This window comes from Penaeus chinensis, chromosome 10 (assembly GCF_019202785.1).
Source record: "Penaeus chinensis breed Huanghai No. 1 chromosome 10, ASM1920278v2, whole genome shotgun sequence".
NCBI lineage: Eukaryota > Metazoa > Arthropoda > Malacostraca > Decapoda > Penaeidae > Penaeus > Penaeus chinensis.
Window position 1 is genome coordinate 34,444,607 of NC_061828.1, and position 24,519 is coordinate 34,469,125.

Here is a 24,519-nt window from a genome sequence, read left to right on the forward strand (position 1 = left end):
GGGGTGTATTGAATGAGAAGAAGGTCCGAATTACGCGAGAGTTGAGACGTAGTCGATTATTTGAAAGATTAGATGAGATAAACAAACAGAGACTAGACTGAGATTTAGAGATATGGATATAGAAATTGGCTGATGTGACGAGAAAGAGATGATGGGAAAAAATTGTTTGAAGGGAGGCTTAAGATGAGTAAATTGCCATTATTCTCTGATAATGCGAGTACTGAGATAGTAAACGCAGAGGGGTTTATATTTAAAAGCTAGGGATAGGTAATAGGTTTAGTAGATTATTAAATATGACAGCTTACGAAATAATGGTCTTGTGATGTGAGAAGAGATACATATTTCGTTGGCGCGAAAAGATGATTTCGGTGGAGGGGGATTATTGATGGAAACAGGGATGAATGCTAAAGAGATAGTTCGATTAGTAGTAGACTAGGTGTTGAGAGAAGTTGTGATAAGGAAGGATCAGTTCGGTGAAACTGATGACGTGGATTTCTTGTTCGTAATAAGATGTGTGATGCGAGGATAAATAAGGATGTGAAAAATTTAATTTAGGAGTGTGAAAGTGGTGTGGGAAAGGGTGAGGGAATTCTTGACGATAAATTGTGTTAAAAATTAATGATACTTGATGTTTTTGGGATTAAGATTTGTGGAATGAGAGAGTATGTAGGGGTTAAATGATGAGGGTAGTAAGTATAGCAAAAAGAGAAAGACGGATGGGTAGAATTGTAGATTTAAGGTAGGACGGACAAAGAAGATAGGCGGGGTGGTGGCAAACGGAAAGAGAACTAATAGACTGTCTTGCTCTGAGAGGAGGGTAATGCTTGAGGGTTGAAAGTACGATTGCGGCGCAAGAAAAAGATTCAGGACTAAGGGAGCGGTTAGACTGAGAAAAAGTATGGAAGAAAATATATTGAGAGTGCGAAGGTAATATATGTTGAGAATAAAGGAAAGAAAATTGAGAGAGGCAGGAGGAATTGATTCGAAGATCGGGAAGAGGGGCTAGAGAAAGGGAGAGGTAGTTAAGTGATATAGGAGGAAAAGGTATGATGTGTAGATAAGACATGCGATGGAGAGAGAATGATTTATGAGAGCAGACCGATGGAATTTGACGGAGGCGCTCTGCCGATTGCACGATTGAGGAGCTGAGATGACGTAGAGTATTGCGACTTCGGAGCCGAGATAGGTGATTGAGAGGAGAGAGATTTATGTTGATGAGGGGGTTGAAGAGAGACCGAGAGATGACAGAGAGAATCGAGAGAGAAGTATTGAGAGAATGATATGTTGAAGATAGATATGTAGTATATATAAGTATGTATATAGATGTCTCATGTGATATATAATATGTATTTTTATATATATATTATTTATTTATATATATATTATATATATTATATATATAGTATATATTAGAGAGAGGAGAGAAGGAAGAGAGAGAGAGAAAAGAACGAGAAGAGGATCGAAATAAAGCTATTTTTGAAATTAGTAGATAGATCCCGCGCCACATCGCAATCTAGGGTGATTGACGCGTATTTACTTATTAACTTCATTCACTTATTTACTTTATTCACTTACTTTTTTTTACTTTATTCACTTCCTTATTTACTTCATTAATTTACCTATTTACTTCATTCACTTATATACTTTGGCACTTCTTATTTGGTTAAATTACTTTATTAACTTACTTATTTACTTTATTCACTTATCTACTTTATTCACTTACTTATTTACTTTATTCCCTTATTTACTTTATTCACTGATTTACTTTATTCACTTATTTATTTTATTAACTTACTTATTTACTTTATTCACTGATTTACTTTATTCACTTATCTACTTTATTCACTTACTTATCTACTTTATACACTTACTTATTTACTACATTCCCTTGCTTATTTACCTTTATTAATTTACTTATTTACTTATTTCTTTTTCCTGCTTAAGAAATAAGGCTTAAGTTGTGAGTCATATGATAAGGAAGGTTTTTGTTAATTAAATGAATGATGAGTTACCGAGGTGTGATTTTTTTTTTTTTTTTTTAAATAAGGGGAAATTGAAGATGAGTAAATGGTGAGGAAAATATGGATAAAAAGGGAGAGAAGTGAGTAAAGATTAAAATAAAGAAGGATAGAGTAGAGGGCATACATGGAGTCAATTTACCAAGAGTGATTAATAGGCAAATAATGTAAAAAAGAAAAGAAAAGAAGAAGGAATGAATACGAAATAGATAAAGGGGACATGAATATATACGAAAAGATAAGAGAAAAATAACGAAATAATCAAAGAAAATAATCTCCCTTTTGAGAAATTTAGATAATAATAGCAATTAAAAAAAAGAAAGAAAGAATTGTCGATCCAATGAAAACACACTTCCCCCTCTCCTCCCTCACCTCTCCCCCTCCCCCCCTCCTCCCTCACCTCTCCCCCTTCCCCTCCTCCCTCACCTCTCCCCCTCCCCCTCCTCCCTCACCTCTCCCCCTTCCCCTCCTCCCTCACCTCCCCCTCCCCACCCCTCCGCCCCCCTCCCTTCGAAATACCATGCAGGGGACGTCATGCATTCACCGTGTTTTATGCATGGCACGCTGGCACTTCCAATATCCCAACTTTTGTATATTCCGATTATTATTCACTTTTCGTCTTTTTTTTTTTGTTTTTTTTTATCATTAGTTATTTCATGTTACTATTTTTAGAAGTGTATTAGTAAGGCCGCTTTAAAGGGAACCGATGCTGATTATGTATGTTTATTATTCTGATTTTTTTTTTTTCGAATGTTGAAAAGAATTTTTTTTCGGACGTGTATACATCCATGTGTGTGTGTCCATATATATATATATATATATATATATATATATATATATATATATACACACACACACATATATGTATATATATATATATATATATATATATATATATATGTATGTAAATATGTATATATATAAATATATATATATATATATATATATATATATATACATATATATATATATATATATATATATATATATATTATATATATATATATATATATAACGAACGACGATTAGGCAAACAGAGAAAAAAAAACAAAAAAAAAACAGGGGAAGAGACAGAGACAGAGAAAAAAAATCTAATAAAAAAGATAGAGAAAGAGACGTAGGAGAAGAGCAACAAAAGACAAATATGGAAACTGGGAGATGACAAATGGCGAAGCGAAATCCCGGGAGAAGCAACGCCGATTCTCGTCCATCACGGGGCCAAGGCAGACGCGACCCGAGGCGAGCATCGCGCCCACGCCCGCGCGGTGCCGGAGAGAGAGAGAGAGAGAGAGAGAGAGAGAGAGAGAGAGAGAGAGAGAGAGAGAGAGAGAGAGAGAGAGAGAGAGAGAGAGAGAGAGAGAGGGAGAGGGAGAGGGAGAGGGAGAGGGAGGAGAGAGAGGGAGAGAGAGGGAGAGAGAGGAGAGAGAGAGAGAGAGAGAGAGAGAGAGAGAGAGAGAGAGAGAGCTAAACAGAACAGTAGGCAGATAGAAGATATAAAGTTTAATATTACGCTAATTGTTATAAATATAATAGATGAAGATATATATTATCCCGGAATTGCCAATAATAACAACGACAAAAAATCTTGCATTGTGTCCAATTCAAAACAGAGAGCAATTGCTAATAAAATAAAATGTAAATCACTCTTACCTTCTCTCAATAGATGACTTCAGCATCTCATCTAATAAGTTGGAAAAAATCAGGAAAAAAATAGTCATGTTAAACTCCATTAAGGAAATGAAAATGTCTAAAGCATGTAACCACCCTCCCCCCCTCTCTACCTTCTAGGGCGCCCTTCTGCCCCCCCTACCCCCCCTCTCTCTCTATCTCTCCTCCTCCTCCTCCTCTTTCTCCTCCTCTTTTCTCTCTCTCCTTCTCTCTCTCCTTCTCTCTCTCTTCCTTCCCCTCTCTGTCTCTCTTCTCCTCCTCCTCCTCCTCCAACTTCTCCTCCTCCTCCTCCTTTTTCTTCTTCTTCCTCTTATTCTCCTACTCTGCCTCCTCCTCCTTCTTCTTCTTTGTCATTTTTCTCCTTCTATCTGCTGCTCATCTATCATTTCACCCTTCCTCTTTCCCCTCCCTTTCCCTATCTCCCCCTCCTCCCCTCTTCCTTCTTTCCCTCCTTCCTTCTCCCTCTTCCTCTCTTCCTCGCTCTTTCCTTCCTTCTCTCCTTCCTTCTCCCACTACATGTACCATCTACCAATCCTCTCTTCCTTTCACCCTCTCCTTCCTTCTCTCTCCCTCTTCCCCCTCCTTCTCCTTCTTCCCTATCCTTCTCGCTTCCTCTCCCTCTGTCTCACCTACCATTCATCCTATCCACTCTCCCTCTCCTTCTCCCTCTCCCTTCCTCTCTCTCTCTGTCTTATTCCTCTCTCCATCTCCTTCTCCTTCTACTCTCCCTTTCCCTTCCTCTCCCTCTGTCTCATCTACCATTCCTCCCTTCTACTCCCCCTCTCCCTTCCTCTCCCTCTGTCTCATCTACCCTTTCTCCCTTCTACTCTCCCTCTGTCTCATCTACCCTTCCTCCCTTCTATTATCTCTCTGTCTCATCTACTCTTTCTCCCTTCTACTCTCCCTCTGTCTCATCTACCATTCCTCCCTTCTACTCTCCCTCTGTCTCATCTACCATTCCTCCCTTCTACTCTCCCTCTGTCTCATCTACCATTCCTCCCTTCTACTCTCCCTCTGTCTCATCTACCCTTCCTCCCTTCCACTCTCCCTCTGTCTCATCTACCCTTCCTCCCTTCCACTCTCCCCTGCTCTCCCAGGCCTCGTCCATAATATTAACATCCTTTAAGGGAAATCGTAGCAAGCCACCTGACTACCAGCTTCCCATTATGCCCCATTCGTTTCCCTGCTTCGGGGGAGTTCTCACCTCCTGCCTCTCTTAGATTTTATGGGCGATTGTGCAATTATGACGCGAGTTCTAAGAGGGAGAAAGGGTTGGGGGGGGGGTAGTGGTGTGGTGGTGGTGGTGGTGGGGGGGGGAAGGGAGGGGGGGGGGGGAGGTTGATGAGTGGATGTGGGCGATGAAGAGAGAATGATTTTTTTTTTTTTTTTTTTTTTTTTTTTTTTAAACACGTATATATATTTGTTAGGGAGAAATCTTGTGTTTTCCCTGTACGAGATTTGTTTATGACGGCGTTTATTTTTCAGCGAATTGGTGTATCGTTGTTTTGTTCATTTTAGGTTTTATTATTATTATGATTATTACTGTCATTATCATTTTTATCTTCATTATTATCATTATCAAATATTGTTATTGTTGTTACTATTATCATTGTAATAATAATAATAATGATAATGATAATAATAATAATAATGATAATTATAATAATAATAGTAATAATGATAATAATAATGATATAATATTAATAATGATAATAATAAAAAGGATGATGATAATGATAATTGTTATTATTATTGTTGCTGATGTTGTTGTTGTGGATGATCATCACTGCTACTATAACTATTATTAGTAGTATTTCTACTATTACCACTACTACTATTTTTGTTATTATTGTTATCTTTATTATCGTTTTTGTTATAATTGCTGTCGATGCTGTTATTATTATTATTATTATTATCATCATTATTATTATTGTTATTATTATTATTACTACTACTACTAATACTACTATTACTATTACTATTACTATTACTATTATTACTACTACTACTACTACTACTACTACTACTACTATCAGTACTAATATCATTGTTATTAATATCATCATCATCATTTATTGATTATTGAATATAAACACGCACACACACACACACACAACAAACAAACAAACAACAAACACACACATAAACAACGTCACGAAACAGAACTATTCCTACAAATCCAAAGGTTTGAATCAAATTCAAAAAGGCTCTAAAACCGCTAATTCTAAAATCTCGCAGTGAATTCTTTCGGCAAACTCCGCCCTAAGGCCAGAAATAATACGAAGTTCACTGTAGTCCTAACTTCAGGAAGGCTACATAGTTGTTCAGGATCGCGACTCTCAAACAGCACGGTCTTTGGGGACGGCAAAGTCACATTCCTAACCTTTGATAGGGTTATTTTCTTGGATTTCAATTTGCTTTTGATGTTTTGTGATGGTGATGGTTATTGTTGTATTCATTATCGTTTTGATTATCGTCATCATCATTATCATTATCGTCCTCCTCCTCATCATCATCATGATCACCATCGTCGTCGTCGTCGTCGTCATCGTCCTCCTCCTCCTCCTCCTCCTCATCCTCCTCCTCCTCCTCCTCCTCCTTCTCCTCATTATCTTCATCATCACCATTGTCATCCTCATCATCATAATTATCATCCTCTTTCTCTTCCTCCTTCCTCCTTCTCCTCCTCCTCCTCCACCTCCTCCACCTCCTCTTCCATCTCCCCTCCTCCTCATCATCATCAAAATCATCATCATAATCATAATCATAATCATCGTCACCATCAACATCATGATTATTGTTATCATCAATATCATTATAATAGGTATTGTATTTTTACCAAAATTATTAACCTATCATTACTTTTTTCTCTTTTTTTTTTTCATTCTTACAACGTAATAGATTCATATTACAGTTTTCAAATAATTTCATCTCTGTTGCTTTTGGCAAGGAAATCAATAGAGATTTCCATGTTGATACCATGGCCTATAGACAAATCTTTCAATGTTGTAGTGGTTGCACACCGTAAAGCTGAATTCATGTAATATAAACTGAACATTCAGGAAATGCAACATGTTTTCCCTCCGTAAATATGTATATATATATCTTCACTGCAATTCTACCTTCTTTAAGTTTCATATTTTGAAAAATGAAAATCAATACACTCGTTCAAGTTGCCTCCACGGGCTGTAAACAAAGCTAGTAAATGGAACGTGGGTTGTGGGCCGTAGACTTTTCACGATTCGACTCGGTGAGGAGGGGGGGACTTCAATAGATATTACAGGTTGCGTTCAAATAGAAAGTCAGTGCCTTCATTTATGAGGATTTTCGTAGGTAATTGAAACAGAAGGCTTCCAATTGTTTTCTAGTTGAATACCCCCTCCCCCCCCTAACTCCCCATCCTTTCATCGGAATGTAGCAACGAGTAAAGGAGAATAATGTTGCAAAATCGTGCATGGCCCTTGCACGAATTCTGATATATCGTTTCTGAGTTTGTTGATAATAATGGCTGTTAGAATCCCGTTTGAAATGACTGCTCTGGCATACATTTGACGCAGTCACGTCTCTCTCTCTCTCTCTCTCTCTCTCTCTCTCTCTCTCTCTCTCTCTCTCTCTCTCTCTCTCTCTCTCTCTCTCTCTCTCTCTCTCTCTCTCTCTCTCTCTCTCTCGCGCTCTATTTCCCTGTCTGTCTCTCTATATTTATGGGTGTATATATATATATATATATATATATATAACCACACACACACACATACATATGATGTATACACACACACACACACACACACACACACACACACACACACATACATATGATGTATACACACACACACACACACACATATCCCCCATTTAGTGTATGCAAATATAATGATAGTTTACCTAATGCCCAATTCATATAACATCAAGACTAAAACCGTCTCTATCATTTAAAAAAACATTATCCCAGAGTCCACAAATATCAAAACAACAAATCACAACATTAAAATAGAAACCCCCGAAAGAAATACTCTTATTTTATAGTGAGGAAGAAAAGCAAAAACAAAATAAACAAAAAAGAAGAAAAAGAGACACAGAAAACAGAAAAAAATGATAAATAAGTAACGAAAATCCCAGATAATTCCATCCTCGCAAACACCTGAAACTTTCCCATAAAACAAGGACCATTTTCTTTATGCAAGGATATTGAACGGACATTTTTGCATTGATATCCAATCGACACGTGGAAATTATGTCTCTTGCGTCGTATCTGATATATCCCTTTGTCATATATTTTTTTTCCCCATCTTCTTTTGCTTTTTGTTTTTATTTCTCTTTTTTATATTTTTTTTTCTCTTTCTTCTTTTCTTTTCGCGCGTTTCATATTTCCTCTTGTCGTATTTTTTTTTTCTTTATCTCTTTCTTTTCTCGTATTTTATATTTCCCTGTTTATTTTCTTTTTCTTTTTTTCTTTACTGTTGCCCAAAATTTTGGGGGTTTAAAGGGGGGGAAGGGGGGGGGGGGGAGAGGGAGAGAGGGAGGGGAGGGAGGGGAGGTGGGGAGGAAAGGGGAGGGGGCGGGGGGGGAGCGGGGAAGCTGGGGAAAATCGTTGAATTTATATCGTGTATATTGTATCGTGAATTTTTAAAATCGTTCTTGTATTTCGGAAAAACGGTAATTTATTGCATATCTTTTTTTGCAAGGTTTTTGTGATGGGGAGAAGTATATCAAGAAGGAAAGGGTGAGTGAAGAATTAATATGTCTATTCGTTTCTGCTAGAATATTCTAATAGACGCTCACACACCACCCACACACACACTTACACAACACGCACACACACACACACAGACCGACACACACACACACACCGCACACACACACACACACGACACCTACCATCACACATCAACAGTCATCACACGATACCATACTACACACATCACCATACAGACAATACACAATTTTAAACTAACAAAGAAACAAATACAAACTCGTCACACATTCAGGATGCATTCTCAATTCAAACTTCTTCTCGGTATGCGGTCTTTCACTCTCATCAATCTCTCGTATATCTGTACAACTGTTCTTCGTTTCTCTCTTTTGTCTGTCTGGCTGTCTGGCTGCATGTCTGGCTCTGTGTCTGGCCCTTTCCTTCTCTTTCTTTCAATCCTTTCTTCTGGCTGTCTTGTCTGTCTATCTGCTCTTTCTCTCTCTCTCTCGCGATCGCTCTCTCTCCTCTTCTCTCTCTCTCTCTCTCATCTCTCACTCTGCTCTCTCTCTCTCGCTCTCTGTCTGCTCTCTCTCTCTCTCTCTTGTCTGTCTTCCTTGTTCTCTCTCTCTCGCTCTCTCTCCCCTTTCTCTCTCTCTCTCTCTCTTCTTCTAATCTATAATCCTAAGAATTTTTATGTATTCATTTCCCCTCGTACAATGAAGCCACCCATATATGTGGTGTGGTATCTCGCTCCCTCTCTCAGTTTACATTTGTCAGGTGAAAATGCTTTCACACAAATCACTCTGAAACCACTTTAAACATGTTAGACAAAAGACAAAAAACAAAAAACAAAAAAAAAAAAACATTATCTGCAACAACTCATACGTGATTCAAAGTGCTTCCTGAATTGTAAGATAAATGTTTTTTGTTTTATTTTAGTATTAGTTTACATTGTTCGCATCGCTTTCCTTTTTATCAATACTTCCTCTTCCCCTTTTTGTCTCTCATTCTCCTCTTTCCCTTTTCTCCCTCGCTAGCTATCCTCTTCTCCTCTCTCATCATTCGCATCGACCTTCCCCTCTTCTCCTCTCATATTCTCTCCTCTCCTTCCTCGTGTTCGCTTGCTTCCTCCTCTCCGCCTTTTACCTCTTTCTTTCCTTGTACCTCTCCCCTGTCTTCTTCCCACTCGCTGCTCTCACTTTCGTTCTCTTGCCTGTTTCTCCTCTCGTCCCCTCTGCCCTTTCTTCCTCCATACCTTCCCCCTCTCTCTCCCGGTTCACTAATCCCATCATCCTATTTCTCCCATAACTCCCCGCCTCGCTTTCTTTTCCTCTCACCCGCCTTCCGCTTCGTCTCCCTCTTCCTCCTTCTTTTCTTCCTCTCCTCCTTCTTCTCTTCCTCTCCTCCTTCTTCTCTCCCTCTCCTCCTTCTTGTCTCCTCTTCCTCCTTCCTCTCTCCCTCTTCCCCTGTCTTTTCTCATCCTCTCTCTTTCGCCCTCCCTTCCTTCTTCTCCTCTTTTTACTCTCTCTCTTCTCTTCTCTTGCCTCTCTCCTCTCCTCCGTCCTTCATCTCTCGCTCCTTCTTCTCCCACCTCTTCCTCCTTCTTTTCTCCCGCTTCACGCTTCGCTCTCTCTCCTCTCCTCCTTTCTTCCTCGCCTCTCCTCTCCTTCTTATCTTTTCCCCCTCTTCTCCTTTCCTCTCTCCCTCTTTCTTCTCTTCCTTCTAGCCCTCTGCACTGCCTTAGGCTCCTTCTCTCCTCTCTCTTGTCCTTCTCTCTACTCTCCTTTCACTTTTGGTTCCTCCCCGATATTCCTCTGACTGTGGCAAAACTCTCGCACGCTTGAGATGCTGATTACCCAATTAATTCCGCCGCGAGCATTCCTATTCGCAGATTAAGGAGATGAGAGAGATATCCGGTGTTGAGGCTGGAGAGAGAAAAAGAAAAAAGAAAAAAAATGAAAGTTATGATTAGATATAGAGGAGGAAATATGAAATAATTAATAAAGGCGTAAGCTATAAGAGCAATTAGAAAAGAGCATGAAAAAAGAGAGGAAAGAAGAAAATTTATGATCATGATAAAGATTAGGTAAAAATATAGAAGATAATAAGAGTGTTAAAGAAATAAGAAAATAGATGTGGGCGCGGATAAGAAGGATGAAAGAAACCCAAAATCAAGCTGTAATTAGGGAAAAGAAAAGTAGGACACAATAAAAAATTAAAAAGGATGATAATAACAATAAAGAGAAAACGAGGAATGATAATAAAGAGAAAGAGAAAGAGAGGGATAAAAAGATCCTGTAATCCGGCAACAATCCTGGGGATGACATGATATTCAGAGATGAATTTTGCAAATGGATTTATCATGGGCTGGATTACAAGCCGGCCTTAGAGGGGCGTGGGCGAGAGTGGTGTGAGGGAATGGTAGGTGGGGGGGGGCGGGGGGGTTAGGGGATGTGGCGTGGTGGGTGTATGTGGCGTGAGGGAAGGGTACAGGGGTGAGGGGGGGATGTGGGCGAGGCTGTGTGAGCGGGTAAGGGTAGGGGTGATGTGGGTAGGTAGGGGTTGGTGCGACTAGTAGTGGGGTGAGTGGAAGGGTGGTGAGGGGGGGGGGCGTGGCGTGGGTGGTGGTGATGTGGGGGGGTTAGGCAAGGGGGGGTGGGTGAACGTGAGGTCTGGTGGTATGTGGGTGAAGGGAATTTAAGGTTGGGGGGGGTGTGGGCTGGTGGTATCGTTGGTGAGGGAAGGGTAGGTGGGGGGGGGGCGTGGGCGTGTATTGTGGGTTGAGGGGAAGGGTTTAGGGGGGGGGAGGGTTATGTGGTGAGGGTAAGGTAGGGCGGGTTGGGGCGTGGGCAGTGGTCTGTTGGGGTGAGCGCAAGGGTGGGGGGTGGGGCGTGGGCTGGGGGTGTGGTATTTTGGTGAGGGAAGGGGTAGGTGGCTTTGGGCTCGGTGTGTAAGTGGGGTCAGGAAGGGTAAGTGGGGTGCGGGGGTGGCGCTGTGGGCGGTGGTTATGTGGGTGCTAGGGAAGGGGGGTGGGCAGTGGGCTGGTGGGTATGTGTGGTGATGGGAAGGGGAGGGGGGGCTGTGGGGCATGTGGGACGTGCTGGTGGGTGAGGAAGGAGGGGTCGGGTGGCGTGGGCGGTGGTATGGGGCTGCTGATGGGAAGGGTGATGTGGGGGTGGGTTGTGGGCGTTGGTTGTGTGGTGAGGAAGTGGGTGGCGGGGGGCGGGGAGTGGGCTGATTCGTATGTGGGTGAGGGAAGGGTCAGGGGGTGTGGTGGGCGTGTCCGACTGTGAGCGAGTGTGGCTTGGTATGTGGGGAAGGTTTCAAAGGTACGTGGGCTCATGCCGGGGTGGTGGGGGGTGGGAGGCATCGATGGGTTGTAATGTGGGTGGTAATGGTGATGTGTGGCAATAGTGGGTTGGGGGGGAAGTTCTTCATACATGGTGGCTCATGGGGTGGGGGGATATAAGAATGGGTATTGGGTAATGGAAACGGATTAAAAGGGGCCTGTGGAGATACGTTTTATCAAATGATTATGATAGTGGACAGAAGTAAAACTGCTTATTAATTCCGGAGCGTATCGTTAAGATATATGTTTATGTAATCGTAGAAATCTCACTCTCGTTTTTTTTTTTTTTTTTTTTTTTGTTTTTTTTATGACGGTTGTATTCACTCCTCTTATCATTATTGTCTTCTTGTTGTTTTATTCTGTGTGTTTTTCTCATACTTTATTCATTATTTACTTTTAACGGTTATGATGTCTCATCTTTATTAGTTTTTATTATCATTATTTTCATTATTACTGTTATTAGTAGCATCATTAATTCAACCGTTATTATTATTGTTATTATTATTATTATTTTGTTATTGTTATTATCATTATCATTATCAGTATCATTATCATTATTATCATTATTATTATTGTCATTATTATTACTATTATGTATCAGATTAATTATCTCATCATCAATTATTTTTTTTTATTACGTACTTATTATTATTGTTATTATAAAATCACTATAATCATCCTCATTAAAGACATTATTATCTTACCCTGTCATTAGAATTAATTATACGCCTTAATTATAAGCAATACCGCCTATTTAATCGCATTACTCATCGTCTTTTAGAAACAAACCACCATAACATTGTTTTTGATATGTCGTCCCTTTTTCTATTTACCATAAATTACCGCAAGTTGTTCGGCCCTTTTTTTTTTTTTTTTTTTTTTTTTTTTTTTTTTTTTATGAATAGTAAAAGGTTCGTATGATTTTTTTTTTTTTTTTTTTTTTTTTTGCATAATAATTAAGGGGAATTTAGCTTGCTTCCTTGGGATTTTTTTTTTGTTTTGTTTTGTTTTTCTTCTTCTTTTTCTCCTTAATCTCTCTTCCTCCGCGTCTTTCTTCTCTCCTCCTCCTTCTCCACCTTTCATTTCTCTTCCTCTCCCCTCTCTACCTCTTTCTCCATCTCCTCTTCCTCTTCCCTCTCTTCCACTTCCTCTCCTTCCTCCACCTTCATTCCTCTTTCTCCTCTCTCTCTTCCTCCTCCTTCATCCTTCTTCCTCCTTGTCATCCTCTCTCTTCCTCTTCCTCCTCCACCTTCATTCCCCTCTTCCTCTTCTCTCCCGTTTCTTCCTCCTTGTTTCATCATTCCTTTCTCTCCTCCCTCTCTTCTCCTTCGTTATCTCTCTAATTCTTCCTCGTCCTCTCTCTCTTACCTGTTCCTCGCCTCAACTTCATTTCCCCCTCTTCCTCTTCCTCCTCCCTTTCTTCCTCCTTCGTTTCATCATTCCTCTTCCTCCTCCCTCTCTCCCTCCTTCGTTTCATCTCTCCTCTTCTTCCTCGTCCTCCTCTCTCTTCCTCTTCCTCCTCCACCTTCATTCCTCTTCCTCCTCCACCTTATTCCCCTGCTTCCTTTCCTAGCTCCCTTTTTCCTCTTCGTTTCCCTCATCGCCTCTTCCTCCTCCCTTTCTTCCTTGCTTCGTTTCAGTCATTCCGCTCTTCACTCCTCCCTCTCTCCCTCCTTTCGTTTCAGTCTCTCCTGCTTCTTCCTCGGTCCTCCTCTTCTGTCTCCTACTTCCTCCTCCACTTCATTCCCCTTCCTCCTCCCTCTCTCCCTCCTTCGTTTCATCTTTCCTCTTCCTCCTCAACCTTCATTCCCCTCTTCCTCTTCCTCCTCCCTTTCTTCCTCCTTCGTTTCATCATTCCTCTTCCTCCTCCCTCTCTTCCTCCTTCGTTTCATCTCTCCTCTTCTTCCTCGTCCTCCTGTCTCTCTTCTGTTCCTCCTCGCACCGCTTCATTCCTCTCTTTCTCCCTCCTCTCCCTCCTCCACCTTTCATTCCCCTCTTCCTCTTCCTCCTCCCTTTCTTCCTCCTTCGTTTCATCATTCCTCTTCCTCCTCCCTCTCTCCTCCTTCGTTTCATCTCTCCTCTTCTTCCTGTCTCCTCTCTCGCTTCCTCTTCCTCCTCCACCTTCTTCCTCTTCCTTTTTCCATTTTTCCTTTCCCCTTTCCTTTTTTCTCCCCCTTTTTCTTCCTCCTTCGTTTTTTTCATTCCTCTTCCCCCCTTTCCCTTTTCTTTCCTTTCTTTGTCTCATTCTCTTCCTCCTCCCTCTCTCCCTCCTTCGTTTCATCTCTCCTCTTCTTCCTCGTCCTCCTCTCTCTTCCTCTTCCTCCTCCACCTTCATTCCCCTTCCTCCTCCCTCTTCCCTCCTTCGTTTCATCTTTCCTCTTTCCTCCTCCCTTCATTCCCCCCCTCCTCTTTCCCTCCCTTTTTTCCCCCTTTTCGTTTCATCTTTCCTCTTCTCTCCCTTTTCTTCCCTCCTTCGTTTCATTCTCCTCTTCTTCTCGTCCTCCTCTTTTTCCCTTTGTTCCCCCCCTCCCCCTTTCTTTTTCCCCCCCCCTCCTCCCTCTTCCTCCCCCACCTCTTCCCCCTTTTTCCTTCCTCCCCTCTCCCCCTTTCCTTGGGTTTCATCTCAAGACTAATAAAAGAGAAGGAAATGCGAACGTCTTTGTCGGCGGAGTCCCCCGGGCGAGACGTTATGCTGGGGGAGCGAGGGCCGGGGAGGGGAGGGAGGGACGGGGGGGGGGGGGCAGGTGAAGGGGGGAGAAGGAAAGGAGGGTGGGGAAGGAAATGGGAGGGGGAGGAGGGAGAGGGGAGGGAGGGAGTGGAGGGCAGGGGAGGGGGAGGGGGGGAAGAGGGGGAGGAGGGCAAGGGGGGGGATAAAGGGATTGGGGGGTAAGGGTAATAGGTTTGTCGAGGGCATAGGGGGAGGGGCAGGGGGGAGGATGAGCGGGGGGGAAGGGGGTGGGGGTTTAGGGAGGGAAAGGAAGGAAGGCAGGGGAGGAATTAGGGGGGGGGAGGGATTTCGGGGGATGGGGATGGGAGGAGGTGGGGAGGGGAGGGGTTAGGGGGGGGGAAAAAGGGAGGAGGGAGATTTTTTTGGGGAGGGTAAAAGAGAGAAGGAGGGTAAGGTAAAGGGAGGATAGGGAGTATGAAAACCCGGGGTGGGGAGGTGAGAGATCGGGGAGTTGGGAAGCGTGGGGGGGTTTAGTGGAGGGGGGGGGGAGGGGGAGGGGAAAGAAAGGGGGGCGTCGACGTGGTGAAGTTGGCTGGTGGGTGATGTTGGTTTTATATGTTTATATATATATATTTTGTTTTTGCTGTTTGTTAGTGTTGTTTTCTTCTTATTATTTTTCTTCTTCTTTCCTCTGTCTCTGTCTCTCTCTATCTCTCTCTATCCCTGTCTCTTTCTGCTTCTCTTTCTCTATCTATCTATCTATCTATCTATCTTTTTCTTCACCCCTCTCTCCCTCTCTCTCTCCCTATTTCTTTTACTTTTTCTCTTTCTCCTTTACCTCATCTCTCATCTTACTGTCCCAAATTCCTTCTCCATTCTCTCCCCCTTTCCCCCCCTTTTTCCCCTTCCCCTTTCCCCCACCCCACCCCTTTCCCCTCACCCTTTTTCCCCCCCCCCCTAGATGCCCCCACGCCCCTCACCCCATCCCCTCACCCCCTCCCCCCCTCCCCTCCTTTTCCCCTCCCTTTTCCCCTCACCCTTACCCCTTCCCTTTTTCCCTCCTCCCCAGCCCCTCACCCTCCCCCTTTTCCCCCCCCCCCTTATCACCCTTTTGGGCAAGGTTTGTTTTTTTGTTCCCCCCCCCCCCCCCCCCCCCCCCCCCCCCCCCCCCCAGAGAGTTTTTTTGTTGGCGCCCCCATTGTTAAGAAGATACGTGGAAAGGGGGGGTGTAGGGGGGATAATTTAACAATATATTATATATAATATATTTTAATTTTATAATATAATTATTATATAAAAGAAAAAATATTAAAATTATTTAAAATTTTAAGGGGGGTGGAGAAAGGGGGTTTAGGGTTGGGGAGAGAGGAGAGAGACTACCTTTGAGAGAATTGGTAAGGAGGGAGATTGAGGATTTGGGAAAATTTTTTGGCGCAGAAGACGGATATTTCTTTTTTTTAATTTTTTAATTTTTTTTAAAATTTTTTTTATTTGTAAAAATACCAAAAAAACCCAAACCCTTATAAAAAACCCCCAAAAAAATAAAACCCCCAAAAAGATTTCGTTTGTTTTGGAAAACCCGAGAAAAGGGTGCTAAGGTAAAAAAAGGCAAAATTTAAAAAGCGGGGGAAAGAGAAAAACAAAAAAAAAAGCAAACCAAAAAAAAAAAAACCCGAGAAAACAATTAGAAAGGGCCCGCCCAATTAAAACAAAAGGGGTAGAGAAATAGAAGGAAAAATTTAAATTTTTTTCCCCTATATTTATGGGTTGACCCCACACAAAAACAAAACACCAACACCACAACTTTCAAACACAAAGGTTTTCCCGTGTGGTCCCACACGGAAAAGATAACCATTTGTTTTTAAAGGAAGCACCCGACCGAGAAAGAAAAGATTTTCCCCCCCAAACGGGATGTTTTGGTTTTTTTTTTTTTAATTCTTAAAGGATTTTTTAAGGGTTTTAGAAAAGGGGGGGGGTTTTTTATTTTTTTAAATGTGTTTAAGGATTGCCATTGGTCGGGATTTTTTATTTTTTATTTTTAGTTTTTTCCGTTTGCCCCCCCCCATTTTTTCTACGGCCCCCCCCAGTTATTTCCAATTTTTTTTCGGATTTTTTTGGGTTCTTTTTCTATTTTTTATTGAATTCTTTTATTTTCAATTTTCCCCCCCCTTTTTTCCCTTTTTCTTGGGTTCAATTTCCTTTTTAATTTTTTTTTATTTTTTTTTTGTTCCTTTTATTAGTTTTTTGCTTTTTTTTTTTTTTAAGTTTTTTTTTTTTTAGTATTTTCTTTTTGAATTTTTTTTTCCCCCTTTTTATTTTCTCTTTTTTTTCCCCTTTCCCCCCCCATTCCCTTTTCCCATTCCCCCCTTTTTTACCCCTCTTCCCCTCTTCCTTCCCCCTTCTTTTTTTCATTCTTTTCTTCTTCTTCCCTCTCTTTCTTTCTTTTCCCTTTTTTCTTCACCTCTCTCTTTTCATCTTTCTTCCTCTTCCCCTTCCCTTTCTCCTCTCCTTTTTGCGTCCCCCATTTCCTTTCTCCTTTCTTCCCTTTTTAAATTTCCTCTTCCTCTTGCTCCCTCCTCACCTGTCTATCTTCCTCATCCTTTCCCCCTTTCTCTCCTTTCTTCCTCTTTCCTCTCCCCTCTCTTTTCCCTTTCTTCCTTCTCCCCCTGGCCCCACTGACTTTATTGTTGTCTATTCCCTCTCCTTTCTCTCTTCTTCTCTCCTCGTCCCCTCTTGCTCCCTCCCTCTCTCTCTTCCTCCTCCTCTGTCCTCTTTTCCTCTTCCTCTCTCTCTCGCGCCAACCTGACTTATCTTGTCGTCTTTTCTTCTCTCTTCTCTCTCTTCCCCTCTCGTTCCTCCTCCTCCTCTCCTTCCCTCTCTTCTCTTCCTCTTCCTCTCCCCCTCGCGCCAACCTGACTTATCTTGTCGTCTGAAACTGACACAGGAATCCGCACACACACTGCCTCGGCAACCTATGAATATTCTAAATATTTGTAGTCTATTTTGGGCTGTCCACAACCAAAAGGGGGCCCATGAGAAAGGGGACATTGGGAAAAAGGATAAGAGGGAGGAGGAGGGAGGGAGGGAGGGACGGGAAGGGAGGGAAGGGAGGGGGGGGAGGGAGGGAGGGAGGGGGGAGGGAGGGATGGTGAGGGAGGGTAGGGAAGGTAGGGAGGAAGGAAGGGAGGGAGAGGGGAGTGGGGGGATGGGTAGGGGGAGGAGGAGGGAAGGGAGGGAGGGGAGGGAGAGAGGGGGATGAGGGGGAGAGATGAGAGAGGGGGGAGTGAAAGAGAAGAGAAAAGAGAAGGAGAGAGAGTAGAGGAAAGAGGGAAAAAGTAAGAAAAGTGGGGTAATAGCAGGAAACCATTTTAAAAAGTTTATGAAGGGAAGAAAGGAAGAAAAAGAAAAGAAGTAAAGCTAGCAAAGGGATAAAATAATAAAGGAATAAAGAAAAAAAAATGTACTCAAGATGGACAGAGGAAGGGGAGAACAAAAGAGAGAGAAAATTTAAAAAAAAATGAAGAGGGAAGAAAGAGGGAAATGAGAAAGGAGGATAGAGAAAGGAAAAGAGAAAGGGAAAGACAAATAAAACAGAGGGAAGAGGAAAGGAAGAGAGAAATAAGAAAGAGATAAAATAAAAAGAGGAGAGAAAAATTTATAAAGGAGAAAGCGAGAGAAGGTAGAGAAAGGAAGTGAGAAATAAGGAAATTGTTAGGAATTAAGGAGGAAATGAAAATGAAATAAAGATGAAGAGGAAAGTGAAAGTAAGAAATAAACATGGAAGAGAAGAGAAGATTAAAAAAAAAAATAAAGATAAGGAACAACGGAGGAGAAGAAAAAGAAGAAAAAAAAAAAAAGCCGAAAGTGAAGGAAAGAGATATATGAAAGCAAGAAATGATCAAATTATTATATAAAATATAAGGATAATTATTGACGATAATTATGAGGCTCAGGCTCAGCATAGCAATTAAAAACAATATATTGCTGGGTGCAGAATATCCCTGTAATTAACTAGATATTTATTTGAATTGATAGACTGATAGATGTGTAACAGTGTGAGGCAAATGGTATTATACTTAATCGTTTCCATAATTAACCAATTTTCTTTAAAGATAGATAGAATATACACGTTTTTCGAAAGATAGAACGATATAGAGTGAAATTGAAAGTGAAAAAGAAAAAAATTGTCATTATCAACACCATTTTTTTTAACTTTAAGGAAAGGGACAGGGTGGTGGTTGAAGGGGGAGGGGGAGGCGTGGAGGGAGGGAAGGGTCGGAGGAAGGAGGGATACGAGGGGGGTTAGGGAAGGATGGGGGATGGAGGGTAAGTGGTTAAGGGAAAATGAGAATGGAGAGAAAAGAGATTGGTAGGTTGGAAACGGGGGGAGAGAAATGGCGGGGAAAAGGAGGAGGGAGGGAAGGTAAGGAGGGATAAAGGGGTGGGGGGGGGAAGGGGAAGATAATGATTAATGAAGAAGGGACAGAGAAAACAAAAATAAAGAATAGAAAAGGATAGAAGGGGAATAAGATGTGGGTAGAGAAGAGAAAAAAGGGGTAGGGAAAAAATGAGAGAGAGATGAGACAGAGGGAATAAGAAGAATACTTGAAGAAAAGAAAAGAAAAAGATTGATGAGAGACGGACGGAAGATGGTAAAAAAAACATCGAACAAATGTTGAATAAACAAAGTAAAAAAAATAAAAGGCGTATAAAAGGAGAATGAGACAAAATGGGACCAGGGATAATGAATGGAGAAAAGGGATTACAGAGAAGAACGCGAGAAGAATAGAGAGCAAGAGAAGGAAGTGAGGAGGATGGCACGAGGAGTAGCAGATCAAGAAGAAAGAGTAAAGAGGAGACGATAGGGGATGGAGGGGGTGGGAACTCAACTTTTAAAACGACAAACTCTTTTTTACGACTCATAAATAATGGAATATTTCTCCAGCATGCCGGTTTGATGAGGCTTGGGGCCGAGGAGGCAGATCAATGTGGCTCATATTCCTATGAGTGTATGTGTGATATCATGTTTTTTTGTTGTAGCTGATGGCGCGTTCTTTAGTATTAATTGCATTGTTATTTTGCATGTGTTGTTATCATTATTATGATTTTTATCTTATTGATTTAATAAGTGTTATTAGGTATTTATTAATGTTATTGTTATGTATCGCTCATTAGTATTAAGCGTTGTTGATGTTGGTGACTTCCTGATATCTTATGAGCATGATTAATGAGGATGATGATGGGTGATGATCATCTCATCACGATCACTATCAGCTGTCACATTATGCATCTATCATTCAGTCACCACATCATTAGTGTATTATTGATATAGTAATAATATAATTACGAAGACAGATAACATCTGATCATGATGATAATACAGAACTAAAGAAAAATGAAAGGAGAGAGTCATTAAAAGCATAAATAAATAACAACGCAACTGACAGAAAACAATAAGAACAATACAACGGAAGGTGAAAAGAGTAAAAAAGAACAAAAAAACTTAAGAATTTGTCTTCGCGGACCTATGATTGAACAAAAACGCGAAGAGAAATGGTAAGCGCATTTACAAGCATGAACCTGATTATCCACATTGAGTTTTGCATTCCCGTTCGAGAAGATTTAACACTTCTATATTTTCCTTCTAAGAAAGGCCAAGAACGACCGGATTCTGTAGGGAGAAAGATAGATACACAGATAAATGGATAGATAGATAGATAGAGGGACGGGAGATAGATGGATAGATAGATAGATACATAGAGGGAGGGGAGATAGATGGATAGATGGATACATACATAGAGGGAGGGGAGATAGATGGATAGATAGAGATACATCTAGCAGGGAGGAGGGAGATAGATGGAGACTAGTTGGATAGATTATGTAGAGGAGAGGGGGTGAGTAGGGGATAGTTAGATAGATACGCGCATACGAGGAAAGGAGAGATAGTTGGGTTAGGGTGGGATAAAAAGATATTGGGAGAGATACATAGAGGGATAGGGGAGGTAGATGGAAGATGGAGTGATACATCGACGGGAGGGTCGGCTTGACGTGGGGGAGTGTAGGGATGGGTGGGGGTAGGGTGGGGCGTGCTGTCGAGTGTGGCAGGGGGGTGACAGGGTCAGGGAGGGACGGGCGGAATACTGGGGAGAGTGGCGGGGGTGTGCCTGCTATTGGGGGAGGCCATGGGTGCTGGGCATGGGCGGTGGCGGGGGCGGGTGGGAGTGATTGTTGGTGCTTGGGAGTGTTGGGGGAATGTGGTGGAGGTAGGGTTGTGCCTGGACTTGTGGGCCATGGGGCGAGTGGGGGGCGGGGTGTGGGGTAGGGGCGCTGTGATTTGGGGTTTGGGTGCGCGTTGTTTCGTGGTCTGTCGTACTTTTCTGATTTTGTGTTTGTTATTGTGTGTGTGTGTGTGTGTGTTGTGGGTGTGTGTCGTATGTGTAGTGTGGATGAGGGTTAAGAGTGTAAAAAGCAGTGTGAGGAGTGTTGAAGGAGTTGTGGAGTGTTGATGGGAGGTAGGTTTTTTGTGAGAAGTGTGAGAGTTGTGTGTGTGAGTGAGTGTGAAGCTGTGGGTTGAGTGTGTGTGCAGTGTGTTGCTGAGTTGGCTGATTTTATTTTTTTTCGTTTGTCGTAGCAGGAGTGACTTTGAGCTCTATTTAGTATTTGATGTTGTTTGTTGCGGGTGTGTGAGGTAGTGTGTGCAAATAGTGTCTTGTCGCGAGTTGGCTCGGAGATGATCTTCGGTGAATGTGTGCGTTTGTGTAGGGTGTAGGCGGGTAGGCGGTTTTCTACTCAGATGTCAGATAATCTTTGTTGCGGCGTGGATTGTGTGGGAGTTGTGCGTGGAGGTGTGCATGTGTGTGGTATGGATGGTTTTGTTTTGTCCCTTCTTATTTTAAATGGAGAAAAAGCTGTCTTATTAAGTCTATTTGATAATGTTAAAAATAACTTATTTCACAGCATGCAGTTGTCTTTACTTCTTAGATTCTGGGGTGGGTCCACCCCTATTTCCTGTTTCTGACAACTGGGGTTGGTCGTTCCACGATCAGCAGATGTTGGGCACAACTTGCAAGAAGTTATGGCGTCCACAGCGTGATAGACACTCGGTGAGCATTTTGGTTTTAATAAGTGTGCCTTATTTGTGGGTACTGCTTGGATAGTATCTCAAATGACATTAGCATATTGTTGGGCATTGTCACTCTGGGGTCTGGGTGGCTACTGGTGTGTGGTGGTGTGAGGAGTGGTGTGGCCAAAACTAAGGGTGATGTTTCAGCATCATCTTGATGGGGCAGAAAGCTGTGCTTTAGTGGGCCATCATGGTGGCCGCACACTGGCGCACGTGGTCGGAGGGATTGGGAGGTTATATTAATGGCGGGGGCGTAGCTTCTCCAGTTGGAGGTTAGAGGAGGGAACCTTGGAATTGCCTCTTGCAAAGGGGCGGTGACCGGTGTGTTTCGGATTCCTCGGCCCTAACGAGCAACTTGGTGTGAAATTCTTAGGGCGGTAAGGGATGTTGTAGGAAAAGGAATGATTTCTACCGTGGCCTTCTAGATTATCTTGCTGTGGAGTGTCAGGACTCGAGGCATCTGGGTCATGAAGCCCACGACCCAGATTAAGTGACTGGGGTCGACTACGACGCAGTGGAGAATTATTATTTGACACTGAAATCTGTTAACAAGATATTATTACAATTTAAACTAAACACTTATGCAAACAGACAACCATATAATGCTTCATATTAATTGCAGTTTCTTGTCTAAAACAATCTCTTAACACCACAATCTTTAATGCTAACATTGATCATCTTTTTAGAGCATCTTATTGTAATTTGTCTGAAAGATAAAACATGCAGAATCATATACAAACCCTTCCAATTGGTGAAGACTCTCTGCCTTCATTCCTAAGAGTTGGCACCCCTAATGGTTTGTCACTTGTGCTGTGTTTAGGTGAGGTGGAGGTTGAGGAACAACGTAATGAAGAAGCTCTGGAAAAGGTACCAGAAGAGTTATAATCTAAAATAGTAGTTATGTTTGACTTAAAACACTTATACAATAAATGATATTCTCTTTAATGCAATAATTTTCTATGTTTAATCAATGTAGATCAAATATAGTAAGTTGACACAAATTTACATATACTGAAAGCTACAAAACCAACAACAATAGCAATAATAATGAACATAATAATAAAGAGGTTTGAAAGTATTTTTTGTGGATTACCTGGAAAGTGACACATTGTTCGGCTTATATGGGGAGAAGCTGGAGGCATGGGAAGGTGCTGTGGATTCCACATCTGAGGCTGGTGCCGATACAACGCGATGAGAGAGAAGTGGTGATGACTGCAAGAACATTACATCCATCTCCTCCCCTCCATTAACCACAGAGCTCTCTCCTTCACCAGTCTCTCCTGTGAGAGGATAAAATGGTTATACATTACTATATAATTCATTATGCAAAAATTTATTATTAGATTATAACTGTGCTCATGAACTCATTACATATTTCCCCTTTTACTTGTGTATCATACATATATGAATATATATGAAAAAATTATACATTGTTCTGTAATGCTAGCTTTCTAACTCAACCATTAGTGATAGCTTTATCAACATCCATTCGCATATTGTGGCTATCAGAAGACCAATTATTGCATGTACTAAAACATTTTTTTTCTCAATTAAAAACAGTTACAAACTACAATAGTGTCATTGATCAGTAACCGCAATGATATAATGATATTTAAAGTAATTGCTTCTGACTCCCTCCTAATAGTTTATGTATATCAGGGTCATTACCAAAATAGATTCAGTAGGGGCACTTTTGAATGCTGAGTGGGCATGGATCCCTGGCACCCCCCCCCCCCCATTATATATATACACACACACATCTCTGGCACACACACACACAAACACACACACACACACACACACACACACACACACACACACACACAAACACACAAACAGACACACACATAAATACACGAACACACACACACAAACAAACACAAACACACACGAACAAACACGGACACAAACGCACAAACATACACACACACACACACAGCACACGAACAGACCAACACACAAAACACACGAACAGGACAAAAAACCACACACCACAACATACACACAACACACCCCCACACACAACACACACAACAACGCAGCCACACACACACACACACACACACACCACACACACACACACACACACACACACAACACACACACACACACACCAACAACCACACACACACACACACACACACACACACACACAAACACACACGAAAGACACCCCCACACACACTGTTTTAAATGTTGTTTTGTTGCTCCATTTGAGGGGAAAAGGTGAATAAAATATGCAGCTCTGCTGAGCTACACGAATATATTCTGGAGGAGTGTACAACACTAATGTTTACATAAGGGTTATGTACGCATGCAATATATGTAGAGGGATACGTTACTAGTATTATAATATAGGGTAAATATATGACACACACAAACACACGAACAGACACAGACACACACACACACACACACACACACACACACACACACACACACACACACACACACACACACACACACACACACACACACACACACACATTTACAGAACTGCAGCTTCTGTAATTCAATGAACATTGCCTGGAAAGAAAAAATAGTCTTTAATTATTCATACAATCTGCATTGTCTGTTACAAAAGCTGTGTGCAGTGAGTGCCAAGCAATGTCTGTGGTGATAATATACATAAAATACAAACCTTGTATACTTACTGTCATAAACTGGAAACTTTAAAAACAAATACAGCAGGATTTCATACATGGTAACTGAACATTCGTTTAGTATACAGTACAACTGGCTGCATAAACTAGCAAAGCTTATTTTCAACAGCATATAAAGCTAGCTGTTGTTACCATAGCCTTTTATCATTAATATTGTAATCTACGAAGACAAAATACGAAGGTACATGTGCAACACACTATTCAGTGTCTGATGATGATGATGACTGATGGTGATGATGATACATTAGATTATAACATAGTTTTACGAAAGGTATGTAACACTGTCATAATTGTGTTTTTTTCTAGTGCTTGGATGTGTCTTCATATCATTTCATCGCAG

At 41.7% G+C, this 24,519-nt stretch overlaps 1 protein-coding gene across 1 annotated transcript in view; it reads right to left on the bottom strand.

Annotated features, from left to right (window-relative positions):
- LOC125029951 overlaps positions 1-24,519 on the bottom strand; it is an 83,381-nt gene that overhangs the window by 15,726 nt on the left and 43,136 nt on the right. Inside the window, exons 28-33 of the mRNA XM_047620142.1 lie at positions 22,610-22,796; positions 22,257-22,374; positions 21,865-22,058; positions 21,590-21,773; positions 21,349-21,455; positions 20,535-20,673 (exon numbers count right to left, since the gene is read on the bottom strand). Coding sequence (XP_047476098.1) covers positions 20,535-20,673; positions 21,349-21,455; positions 21,590-21,773; positions 21,865-22,058; positions 22,257-22,374; positions 22,610-22,796 — 929 coding nt within the window. The remainder of the gene's footprint in view (positions 1-20,534; positions 20,674-21,348; positions 21,456-21,589; positions 21,774-21,864; positions 22,059-22,256; positions 22,375-22,609; positions 22,797-24,519) is intronic.